General features: G+C 43.2%; 1 protein-coding gene across 1 annotated transcript; it reads right to left on the bottom strand.

The window, feature by feature from the left end:
• Positions 1-81: 81 nt before the first annotated feature.
• On the bottom strand, positions 82-18,900 carry LOC147054234 (uncharacterized). Its single transcript, XM_085916606.1, has 14 exons — positions 18,005-18,900; positions 14,785-15,096; positions 9,047-9,104; positions 7,493-7,741; positions 7,001-7,061; positions 6,573-6,703; positions 5,903-6,022; positions 5,432-5,545; positions 3,991-4,104; positions 2,231-2,344; positions 2,075-2,121; positions 1,828-2,004; positions 1,553-1,703; positions 82-1,479 (listed from the first exon to the last, which is right to left on the bottom strand). The coding sequence occupies exons 1-14, from the start codon at positions 18,110-18,112 to the stop codon at positions 1,019-1,021; spliced, it is 2,217 nt and encodes a 738-aa protein (XP_085772732.1). The 5' UTR covers positions 18,113-18,900; the 3' UTR covers positions 82-1,018.
• Positions 18,901-20,752: the final 1,852 nt, after the last annotated feature.

Here is a 20,752-nt window from a genome sequence, read left to right as displayed (position 1 = left end):
TGTCATCCAAAAATTCATTAGCATGTTTTGTATCTCATCTATTATTTTGAAAGGGTCAGTTTGAGCCACAGCTAGTCAAGGCTGGTCAATAGAAGGTGCTCAGGTACCACCCCGATGTTGCTAAATCGCCTTGAAGAAGGCAAAAGCGAATAAAATATTTCAAGTTGACACTCCAACAAATCCAAACTGTTAAATGCACTTTTATTACAGAACGCCAGTAAAACAACAAGAGCGATACTCTCAGACTGAACCACGGAGGCATCAATATTTACAATATAGTTATGTACAAACTATTTTACAGGCAGAATGAAAAAAAGGTAGCGTCACAGAAAACAACACAGGCAACAGTGTATGCTTTTTAAAAAATTATTTGTGAGGCTTTAAAGCACGACTTTCACGTACAAACGTCTTGAGTCCAGGAATTGAGTGTTGGAAATGAAGCTTCCTTCTTGTAAATAGAAGAAAATGTTGTACGCTGGCTGCTTTAAATAATCTCACATTCATCCAGTTGGACTTTAAATAATCATCCATTCATTCGATGGCCCGCTTCGATTTTGGCCTGACAGTTTCAGGCACTCAGAGGTCACTATGGCGCATTTCCACCAAATCTTTTATTCTTTTTCATCTCATATACTGACCAATATAATAATCCATATGAACTTGAGCATTTTTCCTTTTACAATTAAAATCAGCGAAAGCCCAATTCTGTGGGATTTTTTTTTTTCGGGATGTGTTAAAAACGGTTTTCTTTGATAAATCTGTTCAATATTTACGATGGCAAATCAGACTCACGGTGACCAATACAACACACCACATACTGTTGATAACATCTCCATAAACAGTTGCCATTCTTCTTCTTCGAACCAAGTCTATCATAGCACCGGAACTACCAAGTACCCAGTACTAAAAGTTCTTGGAACTTTAGATCATCGGAGGAGCGTCAACGACAAGAAATGTGGACCCTGTGAGCGAGAGAGTGCAAAGTATGCAGAATAAAATAAGCCTCAGAGTTCAAGGGTCACACTTGGAGCTCGTGGTTGTCCGTGCAGTGAAAGCGGTTTAGCTTCTCCCGCTCCCGGTTGGAAATATCCAGTTTTGGGACGTGGGCCTGCTTCAGGGCAGGGGACGACGAGTGCGAGGGGGCCGGGGAGGGAGGGAGAGTCAGCTCGATTTCCTCGTAGCAGTGCGGGCTAACGGCGGCGGCGGTGGTCGTGCCTGGCGGCGACTGGACTAGGGGTACGGCGGGAGGCGGGAGGGGCGGTGGGACCAGTTGGTCCAAATTTCGGATGAGGTTGACGTACTCCCTCTGGTTGTTGATGGTGTCCTCCTCCGGCGGGACGGCTTGTTGCTTTTTCCGTTTGTGCTGGAAGCGCGACAGGACCAAGGCACACGCAGTGCAGCCGCACACTAGCACCAATGCTAAGACGCCCAACAGGACCATATAAAAACTGATGCCACCTTGTGTGTCTGACATGGCACCTGTAGGGGGCGACAAAAAAATAAGAATCGTGCTAAAAACTGCATGACAGAAAACCTTTTCCTTCCATTTTACCTGGACATTGAGAGCCAAAACAAGGGCTTTTGAGGGTGAGGCACTCGTTTCCATGGTAACCCTCAGGACATGCACACATGTACCTGCCATCGATGTTATGACAGGGCATCCCCTGTGAGCAGGGGTTGGGGTTACACACATCCAGTGCAATCTGAAATAAAAGGTATTTACATTTGTTGTTACATTTGTTGTTACAGCCACACTGAAAATTTAAAAAAAATGACAATAAGAGATGATTATAATCCTTTAAGAAAAAAAAGCAATGCTCTACTGACCTCACAGAAGATTCCAGAATACCCAAAAGGGCAGTCACAAGCGACAGTGCGTTCATCCTTCTCCGTGCATTGACCTCCATGGAGACAGGGGGCGCTATCACAAAGACCAAGGCGAATTTGGCAGTATTTTCCAGAGAAGCCAGGCGGGCACAAACATCTGGATCCTGACATCTGGTCCTATAAGAGTTGCTTTATAGTTCAGTTTGGGGACATAAATGCAATTATTCCAAGAAATGGACAAACTCACCTCACAATGGCCGCCATTGAGGCACACGCTCTGGCAGCTGCTGTTCCCTAATACATTTTGGAAAAATAGTCATATGAATGCATATTTATTTACAAATTATTTACATGAAAGAAAATGCAGGCTTGTTGTCGTAAAGTCGATAAATGTCACACTCACTGATGTCACACTTTGACCCCATCCATCCAGGAAGACAGTCACACAGGTATCCACCAATCAGATTGCGGCAAAAGCGGGCATGGACGCATATTTTCATTTCACACTCATCGGCGTCTGCAGGGAGAAAAAAAAAAATCAATCTGTTGTCATGCATTATGATACTGCGTGTGGGCAAATGGAACATTTTTCAATCAATTTTCAATCGCTGCTGTGATGGTGACAGAGTAATTTGTTTTCAGATTGACAACAAAACATTTTGGCTCAATTGTACAAAAGACGACGAGGAAAGTGTCCCAAACAAAAGATTAGCTTAAAATAAAATATAGCAAAATAGCCACATATGCTTAGCTTACACGAGTTTCCTCCTCCGCATTACAAGCAAAGAAAACGATTTTTTTGTGACATTAATTCACATATAAACTAGTAAAAAAATGACACCAGGCTACTTCCTGTTAAGTAGCTTAGCAACAACAGTTCTCTGTTCAAAATGCGGCAAAAACGTATCCAGTGTGAAAAGTACTCCAGTACACTTTCTCACTGATAAGTCCCCTCGAGTTCTTCTCTCATAAAAAAACGCCACTGGTCCACCTACAGAATGAGCTCAGGTCATTTATCACTTGACTTTGAAAGCAACGTGTATGTGTGTGTATTACAAAGTGTGTGTGATGCTACGGGGGATTATCAAATGTCAGAGTTATGTATCACTTTAACACAGTTGAGTAGGAGGGTCCATCACCGTGAAAAATGTGATGTTCCAATTCCCGGGCCGCTAGTAAGTGGATTCAATGTGTGTAGGGCCGACTGTACACACTAGCACCTCCCCGAGAAACATCCAACACACAAAAGGCCCGGAGGAACATGCTTGTCAGTGTAAATGAATGCAACATTGTGTGAGAATGCAGCCCTGAAGGCTCCATGATGTTTGCGCTTCAAGATGAACAACTCACCTCAAAGGGGAAGATTTGATCACCTTGAAATGCTGTTTTACTGGCCGTTTGCGGCCGCAGGTCTCATTTAACGTGTAATTAGCAGCTATAAATGAAAGAATCGGAGACGCTTGCTCCATGTTGAAATGAACGCGAGGAGGCCCCGAGGTTTAATAATGAGTTGTTCTCACATCAAGTGCGAGTTCATCTAAAGGTCATCAGAACTTCACATTTAAACTTGCCCAACGTAATTATAGCTGTGATGTACTTTCACAGTTCACATATTGTCTGATTGTTTTAGTATTTTTCAGTACACGGTAATGAGGCAAACCTAATCATTAAAAATAACTTTTTTTTCCCCTTGTTTTGATTTGTTATTTAATACAGATTTTTAAGCATGATAGACTAATTAAGAAATATAAATAATAATAAAAAAAAGAGGCAAACCTAATCATTAAAAATAACTTTTTTTTCCCCCTTGTTTTGATTTGTTATTTAATACAGATTTTTAAGCATGATAGGCTAATTAAGAAACATAAATAATAATAAAAAAAAGAGGCAAACCTAAGCATTAAAAATAAAAAAAATTTCCTTGTTTTGATTTATCAATTAATACAGATTTTTAAGCATGATAGGCTAATTAAGAAATATAAATAATAAAAAACGAATATTGAAATATTTAAATATATATATATATATATATATATATATATATATATATATATATATATATATATATATATATATAGTTATAGCGACCCAGTAAGAAGAATTCTGACCGTATTGCAAACATGGCTACTTGCCTGTAAAGGGATTTACTATTGACCCACTGACCTAGCTGGCACGTTCTGCCGCTCCATCCCGGCGGGCAGAGACATTGGTGACCTCCCGCAGTCTCTTGACAAGTTGCACCTGGCCCACAAGGACTTCGGTCACACTGCCTCAGCGCTGCAACAAGAAAATGTCTGTGAACTGTCGGCGAATATGTGCATCGTGGACATATTGTGGGTTTGCGTGTATGTGTGTGTAGCATGTTGACGTATGATTAGGAACCATGCAGCACTGGTATGTGGACGCTTCAGAGGCTTTAAATATTTTCCGCCGCTGCGGTTTCTGTGCAAACAGTGATAAATGCAATCATGGGCGGCGCACCATTTTCTCATCCTCCACAGTCATAGAGGAGGAGGAGGAGGGAGGGAGTGTGTTGAAGTCAATGGGGGAAGGAGATGGTAAATGTGACAGAGGTTAAAAGGTCTTCTTCCACTTATCTCAAACGGGAATTAACCAAGGAAAATAGAGAAAAACTCCAACGTCTGTCTAGTTTCATGAAAGATTTCACTCCAGCCCTGTAGATGGCAGTAATGGTCATTCCAACAAAAGAAAACACCAACTTCAACACATTAAGCTTTTTTTTGGGTTACGTTTCTCATACTTAACTATCTAATAAAAACCTCCCTGTTACCCCTCATAACCTTTTTTTCCCCATTATATAACCCAGCAACTAGTACTTTCCACAAACCTAAACGCAACTCTGCATAAAAATAGGCCAGACACTGCTCGGACAAACAAACAGCCAATTCCAAACAAACAAAGAAGAATTTAATTAATTTTGTTCGTCAATATAACCCACGTCTAAGCTGCTTTGGAGTCACTCAAACAACAAACAAAAGCAAAACTAAATGCCCTCTTTGTTCATCTCCTTGTCTCACTCCTATCATATTATTAACAATAAAAAAATACATCTTGTTGTGTATACACGCCGACAAATCCTGATGGCGAGGAACATCAGGGATGTAGCTTGTTTACAGTCTCAGCTCTGACGTACAATAACCCAAGCGGCCCAATCTTGTCTGCAGTAAAGCTACACACTCGCATACACACGCTCATTTATATGACGCACATACCCACGCGTGATCAAGCCGTGACAGCTTGCTTGTTACTCCACCAAAACATTCTTGACCTTTATTCTCGCTTCACGGCACAGACACGGAGTTTATGAGGTGTGAAGGGAAAGTGGAGGAAAGGATCTTTGTTCCAAAAATTCTATTTATGTTGTATATCAAATAGATAGATAGATAGATAGATAGATAGATAGATAGATAGATAGATAGATAGATAGATAGATAGATAGATAGATAGATAGATAGATAGATAGATAGATAGATAGATAGATAGATAAGCATATGAGTCTTGTATTTATGTCTGTATATATATCCATATCCATATAAATACATAGACATAAATACAATACTCATGTGTTATGATAGCCATTTACCGTTTCCGCAGGTCTGCCCGGTCCAGCCTTGGGCGCAGACGCAGCTGAAGCCCGCGGAGTCCTCCACACAGGTGGCGCCGTTCACACACGGCGACGACACGCACGCGTGTTCAACTGGCGGGAGGAAAGAGGAAGCGGACAACGAACAGGGCCTTTATTAGTCCCTCGGGGGGAAGTTGGATATAAACTGGCAGTGTTGTAAATTGTTATATACTCACAGGACACTTCATTAGATACTGTACAAGCATCTAATATGGTCTCTGCAGGATGATTGTATTTTAATTTATTTTATTTTATTCAAGGTGCATGTTTCGGTTCATTTGGCAATTCCAAAATGGATGTTTAGGGCAAACATCACCAAAAGAACATGGTGGTGCCAGCCAGCATTATGTTTTTAGTCTTAGGCAAGGTGAAAACGATTCTGAATAGTTCTTTAACCTGCAGTTGTGCCATGAATTCACTTTCACCTACCAATATCACAATTGCGTCCACTGAAACCTTCCTGGCACTCGCACTGGTACTCGTCGGGCTCCGTGTTGGTGCAGGTGCCGCCGTTCATGCAAGGTTGGTGAGTCCCGCAATAGTTCAGGTCTGAGACACACACACACACACACACACACAAAATGGTTTGTTTGATTTAGGTCACACAATGTAGCCCACGTTATATTAATATCATTAACCTGCTTCGAAACCTTAGCTGTTTACCCTCATTGTAAAGTGCCTTCAATTCTTTTCCAGAAAAAAAAAATGCATTACCCACAATGCAAATAACTACACACACACACACACACACACACACATTTGCTCAGTGATCTCCATCACTTTTGTCTTCACCAGCGTAAGGACCCCGCCTACAGTTACAGGCTCACAATGGCCGTACCCAAGGCTATCGCCTTTCCCTCTTCACAATGGAACGTCCCACGGGCAGAGGGGCCGGGGTCCCGAATTCCCCCTCCCACCTCCTGGGATCATCTTTGTAAAAAAAAGTGAGCTGGGAAAACCAGAGCGAGGTGAAACTTCTTAGTAGGGGGGGAGGGTGTTATCTCATCGGGGAGAGACACGCCTGAGAGAACATGGTTGTTCATCATCCATCCATCCATCCATCCATCCATCCATCCATCCATCCATCCATCACGCGTACCTTTATCACACAGCAGACCTCCCCAGTTGACGTCGCACACACACTGCCAGGGTTCAGTGCAGCTGCCGTACACGCAACCGGGGAACGTCACACACTGGTCACATAGAGACCCCGTCCAGCCGTAGTGACAGCTACGGAGAAAGACGGTAGAAGAAAAACATGTTTACATTCGAGGCGCTTCTCGGCCAAACAGATTCCTTGTCAAGCAAGCACAAAAAAACCCACAACAACTGCAAAACAAGGTTCATTACGATGCTCACTGGCCACAGCGTGACATTGACCTGCATCTAATCTCATCCAAAATAGTGACATCAAGTAAAAAAAAGAGCATTCTGAGAATTATTAAGGCAGAATTTAAATGAAGCTCTTGTGTTGGAGCTCATGTTATGGTTGGTGGGTGAATATCACACACAGTGTGACACACTCACGTGCATTGGCCAGGTTCGGTGCAAGAGCCGTGAGCCTGGTGACATCCTTGCCTGCACACGGCTGCAAAAACACACAAAAAATACAATCATTCAAAAAAAAAAAAAAAAAAGCCATTTTTGCTTCAGTTCAATAGACATTGTGCTGCTCACTGGTATTTGCGCCTTAGCCACCAGGAGGCAGTATAACACAGACCCCCCACCCCCCTTCTTCAATTCATCACAATTAAGTTACCCTAGCTAATTTTTTAAACTTCCTCCAATCAGCAACCTGCTGAGAAGGAAGCGTGATGAGGCGAGGCGAGGGCGGGGTGCTAATGGCTGCAGGATGTCCTAAAACTAACTTTTTTTTTTTTCACGGTTTCCATTTGTGTTTCCTGCATTTAGTTTGGACCACAGAAGCAAATGCTTGGTGGTCACAGAGTTCATATCCAGCCTGCTGGCATGTGTAGAGAAGTTTCTTTCTTTTTTTTTTAAAACAATCTTCAGTCTGACCTTCTTTGCACTCAAGTCCCGTCCAGCCTTCCATGCAGACCTTGGAGCCGTTGGGGTCGCAGTTGAAATGGCCGACAAAGTCGTCTCGGGCTCGGCAGAACTTATTGCAGAAAGGCCCGTAGTAGTTGGAGTCGCAGCGAAAGCGCAGGCGGTACTCCAAGCTGAAGGAGCGTCCGTGGTGGCGGTACGCTTGCCACTGCTCTCCGGGATTCAACATGGAGGAGAGAAGAACACGCTCAATCAGCTGATCTGAGGGAGCAGTGGAAGAAAAAAAAACAATTCTTTAATCTTTGAGCACATATTTTTTTTGAACATTCAAAATCAATCAGAACTCAATTAAAAGTCAAAATGATGAGGCTATAAACCAACTAACTAGCAGTTTACTGTAATAAAGTCCAGTGCGGCTTGTTCTGACATTGTCCACTTGCCTTTGAGCTGCTTATTAAATCGCAAGTGATGAAAAGTTGAACCCAATTTAAATAGACCTTGAATAATAACACTCGCGCTATCTTATTCAAAGTCATTGTGTCCTCCAAGTACTTAATGCCTTTTCACTCTATACTGTAAAGAATCATCAAGGGCAGTTGGAAAAGGTACAGCCAGTAATCCGCTTTGATTAAGCGAGGCAGGACCGCCTTGTGTTAGGTCGGCTGCGAGGTGGCAGAGTAGGGAGCTGTCAGGAGCCCAGATGGAGCTGGACGGTAATGACAAGGAGAAGACTGGGGAAGAACGGTGAAGGGAGCGCAGAGCTACCGCTCATTATCGCCGCTATCGTTTTGGGATCATCCACCGGCACCGTGAGGAAGAGGAGGAGGATGGTGGGATGAAAGTTGAGGCATGACAGAAATGCAAAAAAAAAAATATATATATAGATATATATATATATCTATATATATATATATATATATATATATGGCATGACAGGAACAAAAAAAAAATAATAATAATAATTAAAAAAAAAAAAATATATATATATATATATATATATATATATATATATATAGAGAGAGAGAGAGAGAGAGAGAGAGATATAGATATATATAGATATATATAGATATATAGATATTTATAGATATATATCATGTTGACTGTCATGCAGCTTTTCCCGATTAGGAGGAGAAACAACAAGGCAGATGAGCAGGAAATGAAAAGCGAGCCCTCCTAGCCTTGTGTGATCAGAGACAAGAGAGACGGCAAAAAAAATCGAGGCACATTTTTCACAAGCACACATGCACCTCATTACAGTGGTGGCCACAACGTAATGAGAGCTACTACAAGAGTTGCATAGACCTCAGACGTTTTTTTTTTTCTCCACAACAAGCACCACAGTTGTTCCCAGTGGGACAAAAATAAATCATTACCACTGACTTGAACTAAAAATAATGACAAAAAATGGTCACATTTTGGGTTGTGGATATGTCATAATTTCCAAATTGTGCTATTTGTTGTGATAATTAGTCATGTTTGCCCAAATGGTCTCATTTTATCCTCTTTGGCATGGACTCAAATGATATACGTGCATAAATAAAGACAGTAAAAGAAATTGTACTCTACCTGCTTGTGCTGTGTTGTTGTCATCATCCTGAGCCTCCAAAACCAAAGAAAATGACTTCTGTAAGAGAGAAAAAACACACAAAATTGCATTTTATTTTCCAAATTGTGCTTGCTGGATTTATTGGTTCATCCCATTTAGACTCACACCAAGCATTCCAAGTCAAATTTCAAAAAATGTAAAATTCATAGCTGTATTTGGAGATAGCAGCCCAGCTTGTATTGGTGACATGGAGCTCGGAGGGTTTATCACCCATTAGAGATAAGAGACCACACGCTCTTTTCCTGATGAATACATTCATGCCACATACAAGGCGAGCATATCGCAAAAGCCTCAAACCCAACATTTGTTATTATTCCACGGTCGTCGTCGCCCACAGCGCTTCGGTATGGTCTGGTTGTTATTGTGAGGAGGAGAGAAGAAGATTGTATGGAGGTGAAGGACGATGAGGGAGAAATAGGAAGGTGCGAAATGGGCGGCCGGGGGAAGGCGAAAATTGCTACGGGAGACCTTGCTGGGTTCAAAAACAACAACAAATCTAACAGTTTATGTTATTTATATTTATTATAGGAATATGAATTGAAAAAAAAAAACGTTTAGGGCACAGACTGCTGTACGGCGCCGTACTAGATTGAATCATCTGTTAGGATGTTGCGATACGTGATGAATGAGGAGAACAAAAGAGGTCAGAGGGAGAGGGGAACAAACACTTGGAGATATCAGAGAGTGGAAAGATTAGAGAAGTCGATCAGATAAAGCGCCCACGAACGCTCGGGCACGCAAAGATTGGAAGTGTTAATGAGATGCGTAGGCCAGCAGTTCATTAAAGGGCAACAGAGAGCAAAAAGCTGAGTGACACACCGGCCATTAAAATTCATTATTTTCAATTTAAAGCTGTGAGAGCCACACGGTGGAATATCATGAATAAATAGCCGTGGGGGGAAAAAAAAAAGCAGCATGGTCTTGAAAAATGATGTCATTATGTCATGAAGACACGAAATCGATTGATGTAAAAAAAAAAAAAAAAAAAAAAAAAAGCAGACATGTTTTGAAGTATTGGAAAGTTGAATGACTTGAATTGATTGAGAAATGTGTTGTGAACATTTTTATGTCAAAAGAGTAAAAATGGGAATTACGGTGTGTAGTCGGGATGATGTCATTTCTCCAGGAAAGGCGCGTCTGGGGAAGTTTTTTTTGTTTTTTTTTACTAAGTTTGGAACCTCCGCAGAGGTCACGCTAACTATGAATCCCGACCAGCGCTGATAAGAGAATAGAAAAGGTTAGCGAGCGCTTCCTGAGCGCCTTTACAAAAAACACACAAACGGGGCGCCACTGCCGTATGACGTCATTCGGGCATTAACGAATAAAATGTTCAAAAACAACAATGTGGAGCACAAAGCGGGCAAAAGAACTGTCAAGAAAATCCGCTGGAATCCCGATCGGTGACGTGACATCGCACTCGCTCGCACTTTTCAGAAACTCGCTCCGCACAAAACCATCTAGACCTGGATTTGAACTTTCCCGCCACGTCTCCTCTGGAGATCTTCTCATCGAGGCTAGACACATGAGGGATTTTCAAATCAAATAGCAGACAATTAGAAGTTAGCTTTTCCCCGAGGCTGCGATAAAGCCCCCACCCCCCCAAAAAAAGACGGATTACGGCGCCCGGTGCAGACGTCTCTCATTGAAGCCTTTATTGACGACAGGCCAAATTCACATTTAATGAAGATCTGAGAAGACTCCTTATAAACCTGACATCTACTGCTCTACCACTAACCCTTCCCAGCATTAAAGCATCCCCCCCCCCCCCCCCCACGCGGCTCAGACATGGCCCGGGTAGGATATCCCGACAAAGCCAGGCTGTACAAACACAGCTCTGCCACAGGAAGAACTCCCAACCCTGAGAGAGGAATTTCCCCTTCACAACGCATGTAACACACAATTTGACAGCAAGAAATAAATCACGCAACAATAGAAACCATCGATGGAGCGCTTTAACTTCATTATCGCAGGTACTGCTGATATGAACTGAAAATATGATGGCTATATTTGGAAGAATTGATGCAAGAACAATCATTTTGACATGACAAAATGGCGGACAAAATAGAATATATGGAGAGGGGGGGGGGGGGGGGAGCATATTTGATAACTCCAAACGCCCACAATAGATATGATTGTATTGAATTGATGATAATTAGGGAGTTAGATTTAAATATAGTAACAACTGCTAATTATTTCCAAGCTATGACAAAACAATGAGCCACGGGCGTGTCTTTGCATTATGGATTCATTTAAGCAGTGGTTGATTAGATTCCTTGTTTAAGGCTCCAGTGGCTTTGAATTACTGCAAGGGGGAGGGGGGGGGAATCGTAGCATCAAGTATAGGCCTCAGCGTGTCTAATGAATTGAAGTTTAGCACATTAGCGTGTAGCGAGCACGCTAAAGATGGAGGCTAATTGACAATTAAACATGCGGAAGCGTGCACACCGTGTAGAAGACGCCCAAGTTTTTTCCGTGACCGTGAAAATATGCATCTGTGTTTTCATGCACCTGCCAACTCTCACTCGGAGCGTGAGGAGGGAGGTCCAAAGCAATTACGAGCTCACACATATGCAAACGCACTGGACGCGCACACACACAGACAGACTGTTGTCATGACAGCGGCCTTGCCCGAGTCGGATCGGACGGCACATGGCAAATGAGTGGAACGGCCATTATTATTCTGACAGCATAAATTCAGATTTGACGTACAGAGTTTGATGCGTGTGACGGGTGGTCACGGTTATCTGCCACGCAACACAACTGACAGGTCGTTTTCTAGTTGTTGTTTTTTTTTTTTGGGGGTATCTCCATCCGTTTGTGTCCAAAAAGCTGAAAAGGGACCGAATCGATTTCCACTCTGTTGAACTAAAATAAAACACAAACCTATCAGGCTACCGTGAGTGTCGACATAAAAAGCACAAAGGAAGGACACCATTGTTGTCGGGTTGATGGATTATTTTTTTTTTGCTTACAGGAGCAAAGAGAAAAGAAAATCAATGTTTTTCTCTTGGTGACTTTTTCCTCTTGAAATAGAGACGTGGCTTCACGGCTGATGATTTCTAAAATATTAATCGGAGTATCATCAAGTGGAGGCTGACATTCCGGCCCCATCAGGTGAGCAAAACAAACACCCCCCCCCCCCTCTAATTGAAGTTTTAGGGTTCCAATGCTATTGTGACATAGTCCAGTGGCTCCCACCTAGAAACACCTGTGCCTCCCTCATCTTCACTTCCTGCTTCTTCACATCCCCTCTGCAGGGCATCCTTCTCCACCCTTCCCCTCCTCTCACTTCCCATCCTGATCAGCAACCAAATGCCCTTGTCTGGCCAAAAGCCCCCCACCACCCCACCCCTTGCTACTTCTCCCTGGAAACTTTCGCAGGAAATTACCTTGTCTAGTCTAGTCGCTTCACATCCACTCAGGCACTTTTAGGAGGGAGCATTAGTGAGGATAGACTGGGAGGAGGAGGGGGGGGTCTGAAAACTGTGTGGGAGGGGTGGGGGTTGTGTTGTCCCAGGATACAAATCACGCTGCCTGTAAAAGGTGACATTTATGTGCCTCTATTCCCAGTTGCTCATTTATTTATGTATTTATTTATGTATTTATTTATCCATTTATTTATCAATTTATTTGTAAAATACATATATTTATATTTATTAATAGAATGTATTTATCTTATTTATTTATTTGTTTTGATTTTGATTTATATTTGTTTAATTGAATTTTTGAATGTATTTATTTATTTATCAATTGATTGATTGATTGATTGATTGATTGATTGATTGATTGATTGATTGATTTGCCGACATGAGAGCCGGAATACTGCCGGTCAAGCATCCGCCACACAAGCGAGCACACAGACCGATTCCAACTCTAATCCGAAGGGACAACAATAATAAAGTAGCTCAACACCACTACGGGGTTGAAGCTATACGAACAACGGAGAAAATTTCGCAAGAAGTCGATCGGTTGGCGATGAAAGGAAAACACGGTCTGTAATTACGTTCCTGTGTAAGATATTACTTCTGTGACACCGACAGAGGTAACGCTTGATTTCACAGCGACCTCCTTTGTTTTATTTCATCGGCGACAAAATCCAATTTGCACACTAATTCAATCATTTAGAAAATTTTCCCTTGAGATGATTGGGTGACAGTTAGTTCAGTTATCTCTTTAGCACACAACTCCTCCTCATCCTCAAGGGAATTAACTTTCTCAGTCTCCTCTCGACTGATGTTTCATGAGCTCTCCAGGTAGGGCGCGTCCGTGGGGGGGGGGGGGGGCAAACAGGACTGTGTGCACGCCAGGGTATCAGCGTACACGCAGGTATGCAGCGAGCCAGCGTGGGAGAGTCAATTAGAGCACAAAAGAGTGAAAGAGAGACTCGGCGGAGGGAAAGAATGAAAGAAAGAAAGCGCCTCTCTTCTGGTTTGTCTTGGTTGGCTTCACATGATCACAGCGACAACGCACCATGACAAGCCCACGCGGGGCTTCCATCTTGCTAGGTCACATTAGCGCTGTTTGCTTTCAGGGCTAAAAAAGTCGATAAATATTAGCAGAGGTACTCAGTATCATGGCGGCAAATTGTTTTTTTGGTTTTTTTATCTCCCGGACTCAAATTGGACGGCAACAGATGTTGTGAGTGAAGCTGGGAGTTGATTTGAAAACAAAGTGATGACCAAATAAGTGGCTAATTACAAAGCCTAAACAGGATATGTGCAAATTATAAAAGGATGTCGCGAACCGAGAGGAAATCAAAACGACAAAGCGCTAATAAGATCCAAATACAAAGCGACAATTATGTTTCTCATGAGGAGGAATGAAGGAGCTCACCTTTCCTCACAATGAGCTTACTCACCCCGGGGTGGAGGTGGAGGGGGGGGGGGGGCTCACATTCCCGGCCCGACAAACCCACCCGGCCACTTCCACGTTGTCTCACATCTAACCCGATCTCAAATAATTAGGCTCGGGCACAAAGGAAAAAAAATGATGATGCACAATGCAATCAACGCACGCTAACGAGGATAATCAATCGGCTAATCGGACGGAGATGAATTGAAAGTTACAACGCTGTGTGAATGCAAAGATGGATCGAGTGCAATATTGGGGAATCATTTTGGTGGACCTGGGTGTGTTTTGATTAAAAGCTAGACCGGTAGAATAATCAATACATTTCCTGGTTCCAACGACTGCGGTGCTAACGGAAGATTCATTACTCGACTTAGATGAACACGAAACCTAAAAGTCAGCAGTTCGACGGTTCGATACTAAACCGAGCGGTACTGTCTTTTTATAACTTTTAACTCCGTCAGTACTTATGTGAGCAGTCCATCCCCAAATCGATTCATTCATTGATGAATTGACATTGTAAATATTTCCAACAGGGTTGATGTTTTACAAGGCGGGATGTTTGGAGTCAAAAAAACGATTCTCATTGTGAGTCAATTAAGCGCGATGGACCTGAGCGGTGCGGTGGCTCGGTTTAAAAAGGGAATTTCCCCCGAGCAGATCGAGTGATAAAACCTTTGTCGCCCGGCCCCGCTTGGCAGGGAGGGAAAGAAAAGGAATCTGAACTCTGTCTCTGAGGGTCATTGTTATTCTAGCCAGCCTTGTTTGAGTGTATTGTTGTGCTTGAAGCTTAGGCTCGTTACCGTGGTAACCCCCCACAGATAACCAAGCTCTGCCCCCTTGTACTTACTGGCCAAGCGTATTTGAAGGGAATGACAATGAGTCCATTAGTCCCATCATCTCCTCCGCGGCGGTGGAGCGACTGGGAATTTCCTCCCAGTATCCCCGTGCTGCCCGAGCCGAAGGTGCAGGCTCCGGTCGGGGCCACTCGGGCCTGGTACTCCTTGAGGCAGGCTTGGAAAAAAGTGTCGCACTGGTCTCGGGATGAACAACGTTGATCGGCGCCGACCGGGATGTCGCAGCAGTTTCCGTTCAGAAGGAGTCCGTTGGGGTTCTGGTAATGGCGGATCTGGAGCTCGAACATCCCAACTGTGCGCACCGCCTGACAACAACATAGACAGAAAGCGCCTTTATTCGACATCTTAATGAGCCCCGATCACTTTGGTGTCATTCCGCTTTGAAGGTTCCGACGTAGAACAATAATTATAAAGAGGCCTCTTCTTCAAACTGTCGGAATATGACAAGAAAATCAAATTAATGATATGTTTTGAGAGAGCTATCATTTTAAATGAGAGACTGTTAGCTACAATTCAAAAGATTCTGTTTTGAAAAAGACACCAATGTCATAAAAGTGGATATTTGCAGTCAACGTAGAATTCCGTTTATAGCAAATAAAATACAATTGTATGTCTACAAATGTATTGTAGACGATCAAACCAGTACTTTATTTAATCAACCTGAAAGTTTCTGAAATCAATCTGATCAGTAGCTGAAGGTATGCTAGCTTAATGCTAAATAAAACGCAATGTAAAATGCTCGAGATTGGCGAACAAAACTAGCATCACTGTTGTGATAATCAAAACATTTATTTACAGTAAGTTAAAAAACTGTATTCTGATTAATAATGTGTTTGTGGAATATGTATTAAGGGATAAAATGAACCCTTTTTTTTTTTTTTTAATCCATCTCAGGTGGCGGCCATTTTATCACTTGCTGTCAATTGAAAATGACACCGCAGCGCCTAAGGGACTGTGAATGTCACATGACCAAAAAAAAAAAAAAAAAGTAATAAATAGTATTAGCATAAAGGAATAACACTAACAGACCATTTATTGAATTAACAACAACATCATGAGCAATGTTTGCCGTTCCAGCTAATCCTTGCGATTATCTTTTCTTTTCTTCTCCGCTGTGTCACACCCGCACCGCACCCTTCATAGTTTTTACTCTTCAGTTAAGGGAGGCTGCCTCCTTATTTCTCAACATGGGAACCGGCTCCTGACATTTCTCTTTCTTCAGCTTTCACCACTGTCACCTCACCATTCTTTTTTTTTTTCTGCCAGCTAGAGATGGCACACAGGCAAGACTTAATAAGACCCCCTGAGAGTTTCAGAGCAGCAGGGTCGCGTGTGTGTGCTATCCGTCTACCTTGACAATGGCGTTGCCGACAATGTCCTCAAACTCTTTAATTTTCTCTTTGGAATTGTAAGGCGGCCAGACCAAAGACGTTTTGTGGTTTTGACTTTTAAAGTCCAATTATATAGCCGAACAAAGCGACATAACCTCGCTCCTTTTTCCCCATCTCATCTCCATCAAAAGCTTACAGTGGCGCTCATCACTCTGCATCCTCCTTTTCTTCCAACTCTCCCGTCCGTGTCCGAGTCATTAGCGGCATTCCGGGATGTCAGCGCTCAATCGGACCAGAGAGACATGCCGGACCGTGTCATCTCTGCAGGAGCGCCGATCCACTTTTTATTTTTTTTTGATCCTGCATGTTCCGTTCGGGGTTTGCAAAGAACCGGAGGCGAAAAGCAACCGTCAAATTTCCCACATGGAAATGTACCACTGAACACAATCAGCTATCCCAAGTACAGCATTCAAAAACAAAACATGCAAATCAATACACAAAATTCAAAAGCCACCAGTCATAGCCACAGCATCTGTTTGACCCAGTCAAACCAGTTAGGATCTCTTACAGATGTTGAAAAATAGGACTCGCAGGTCAAAGGGGACTCCACTCCTTGTAACCACCCACACTCGCGTGTTGGTTTCCCAAGTGGCAGATCCGCCTATCCCGACTGGGAGGCCATTAAAGTGGAACTTTGTTCTTCCGCCAGCTGCATGAAAGTTAGCATTGTGAACCACTACAGTCATAAAAGTCCACTTCATTATAATAAAGCGACACTTTGGGCTTGAACGATGATGATGCATTCAATGAATTGATTTCTACCGTTATTCAGACTTCAATGGATGTAGTTGTAATATGTATGAATGAAATACAATTAAATCCAGCAAAATTGTTGCTTGCGCCACAATTTAGACCTCCTTTTAGGTGGTCTAAAATTTACTGTACTTTCTGTTGCTATATTGCCAGATGCATCAGGGTCATGAAATTTAAAAAAAAAACGCCCATCAACTGAGAGAATGCAGCGATTGGAGCGTGTTGTTGCTCAGCGATGAAGCTTACGGAGCATACATCAAGAGAAATGCCGGAATATTCAGCATTGACACACTCCAGAGTGTTCTTGGCAGTGGCCTTGAGGTTTCACACACACACACACACACATCCACATGCATACATATACATGGAGCAGCTTCCTCACATCACAACTTGACAGCTGCACAGTATAAACTCAGCACAGTATCTTTTTCTATCAATCTCTCGATCAAGCAACATGCATTTGAGTAATAGAGACCAAAGGAGGAGTGTTATTAACAATAGAAGATGCGTCAAGCAGCCGTAGGGCGTTGAACTCATCGGCCAGTTCATTATTTCAACATTGTGATTTGACACATATAACCTTTTGTTTATCTGGTTAAACCACGACGGTGAAATATTAATGACGCCTTGTCTAGGTAACTGCAAATTTCTATAAGCCTACTTTTAAGATAATTGTTATTTTGGAAAGGCGTGGTTTTTTTTTTCACCCTTCACTTGATGTAGTGGAATTTCAAATGGCTGTTTCTACTAAACATTGCACAATGATAATCCACATCCATAATCCAAGTCCATTCTTTGAGAGGCATAAAAAAAAGCTTAATAAAAATTGCGCAGGATAACGCTAGAAAGCAATTCCCATGGTGTTTTCATCCATGCATGTAGTAAAACCAAGATTAGTTCGGTTCCCTGAATCAGAACAACAGGTGGGCAGAGCGCCACTGAAGGAGAACCCGCCAGCATGACAAAAAACGTGTAAAATGTGAAACTTAACACAAATGGGGGAGTGTGTTAAATGTCGTTCGGTGTGCTTTAAGTGTTGCTGGAAATAGCACCTAATCGGCAGGCTTACCTGTGGTTGCATGACGAGCGCGACGAGGAAGATCACAACCCGCGCCAGGTGGTGCACGGCGGGCTTCCCGGTGACTCTTCTGAGCTCCGGCCGACTTGTGCCTTCCATCCCGGTGTCGGAGGCGGCGATGCCCACCTTCCGAACCGAATCTTTGACACCCTTTTCTAGTGCCCACTTACTTCATCCCTGCTTTGATTTGCACCCGCTGTGCGTACACCTGCGTCCCTCCTGAAAGCCGGTGGGCGTCCGCAAACGCACCACCACCCCAAAAAAAAACAAAAAAAAAAACGCACCACCGGAGATTCTTCTTCCTCTTTTAAGCGGCTTTAAAGGTCCAATCTGGTGGCTCGCGCTGGACTTGAACTCTCATCCCAATTAGGTCACTCTCCCTCTTTCTTCAAGGCAAATCAATCAAGCCCCGAAGCAATCGAACATCTTCCGATTCTAGCCCATTTTTTTTTTCTTGTTGGTGTAAAGTTTTTTTTTTTTTTTTTGCCCTTTGTGCGCTCATGCAAAAAAGCGCCGGCTGGTCATTTGTCAAGCGCATAGGAAGCCTGGCGGCGAGTCAATGTGGCAAACAATGAGGGAGAGAGAAAGAGAGAGAGAGAGAGAGAGAGAGAGAGAGAGAGAAAGAGAGGGAGGGAGAGAAAGAACGCTCGGAGGGTGTGTCCTGAAGCAGCGACTATCCGTCTTTCAGCGCCGGTCCGGAAGATTTCCACCGCTGACAAAAGCTCCACTTTCTCTCTTTGCTCTCAAACTTTGCTTCATTACGCGTCACTTAGGCGCACCGCTCCACATTATCCACGCGTAAAGTCTTTTTTTTTCTTTTTTCTTTTACGCAATGCACTGCAACCTCTGCTGTGGGCCAATTAGCAGCAGGATTACACCGGCTGGACCTCAGGGGCCCCATGTGTTGTCCCCCCCCCCCCCTTATATTTGAACCCCGCCCCCTTCTTATTTCATTTGAATGATAAAAGAATTCTATGATTGCATTTAAGTGTCACAAGCCAAATCAAATACAATATTTAACTATTGATTTTCTATCGCATTCCTGGGTGAGCTGCATGACTTTGGGCTCTGTATTTCAACTTGTTCATAATTACATGCTAGTTACCATGGTTGCAAGCTGCTCTTGTTGGATGAAGTCTCATCATCATCATCATCCATGAAGTATGTTACTAACTGGCTTTGTCTCGCTCTCTGCTTTATGCTTTCCATTTTCATGCTTATAATCAGCATTGGTGAAGCTCGGGGGAGAGGTGGTGACAAAAAAAATCATTTACTCACATATTTATCTTAAAAATAAAACGTAAAAAAAAAAAAAGACTGTTTCTTTGTTCATCTATCTATGGCAGCAGGAAAAATATTTTCAGGGTATTGCGTTCATGGACATGGCATGTTTTCCACACGTGTCCACACAATGTACCTTCTTTATCGCCCATGGTGGTCTTCTTGCTCAAGAACTTCCCTGACAACCGCTGGCGTTTCCGCGGCCCCCGGCGCTCGCCGTTGAGCCCCCCCACACACACACACCAACCCCCGGCTACAGAACAGAGGGGACCCTTGAGGAAACGGGGGGCCTCCATTTGCATGGCAGGGGCCGTGACCTTGGTGTCCGAGATGAATTCTTAACCAAGGCAAGAGAGGAAATGACATGATAGGGACCAAGTCTGTGCTCCAGAACTTTCTATAGCTCACCTGCGGAAGTGAATAAAAATGACAAGTGCTTGGGGGGAAAAATTAAATGCTCAAGGTATTTATCTCATCTGTCCACCTAACAAATCAAAACCTCAAATTCTCAAAAGTCAAATTTGTTTACCTGACCTACCCAAAATTAATCGGTCCACTTTTGGGTCCCCATCCACAGGTTGAGAGCCCCTGATTTAGGACTGTATTAGGATTGGAATTGCTTTACAGTATGTATTTTTGAACCGACCCACCCAAAATTAATCGGTCCACTTTTGGGTCCCCATCCACAGGTTGAGAACCCCTAATTTATGACTATTACGACTGGAATTGCCATACAGTATGAAGATACAATCCGGTATGGCGATACTATCACATGGTGAGTTACTTCAAGCTTCCCAATCTCTTGATTGAATGAATCAACACACATTCCATACGAGTGTGACATCGACATCATAAAACGGTTCGCCATTCGCAACCAAGAGTCTCCAAATATAACAAACAAACGTATCGGAAAGGAAGCAGATCGACCAAGATACAGTCTGGAAAATGTCGCGGGGTGGGTCTTCGGGGAGATCTCTCGCGCTCTCTTTTTATTTGACTGGCGAGTGACGTCAACACCCTCCCACACATGCGAGTCGACAGATAAGTCGTCTTTTCAGCTCCTGCAACTGTAAGAACACTGTGCTGGTGAGTAGGAAGGCGCTAGGGCATGTTGCCAGGAGCATGAAACACACACACACACACACACACACACACATGTGGCGCCCTGGTGGCGAAGGTCAACGCTTTCTCAAGGCAAAATAAGGGAGTGTGGAAAGGCTTGGGAAAGTGACGGAAGAATGCGCATTTGTGCGAACACAGTCGAGGCGACCTAAAGACAATAACTCAGGGCACAGTTTAAGTCCACAACAAGGGGGGGCCCCTCCCCTCTCTGTCACTGTGTGTGTGTGTGTGTGTGTGTGTGTGTGTGTGTGTGTGTGTGTGTGTGTGTGTGTGTACTTACACTAGACACATATTGAGTCCAAAACTCACATTGAATCCACTCTGTGCTTCCAACAC

The sequence above is a fragment of the Syngnathus leptorhynchus genome, chromosome 7, assembly GCF_054491065.1.
Source record: "Syngnathus leptorhynchus isolate UIUO chromosome 7, UIUO_Slep, whole genome shotgun sequence".
Lineage (NCBI taxonomy): Eukaryota > Metazoa > Chordata > Actinopteri > Syngnathiformes > Syngnathidae > Syngnathus > Syngnathus leptorhynchus.
Note: the sequence above shows the minus strand (reverse complement) of the source record. Positions and strands in the feature narration are given on the sequence as shown.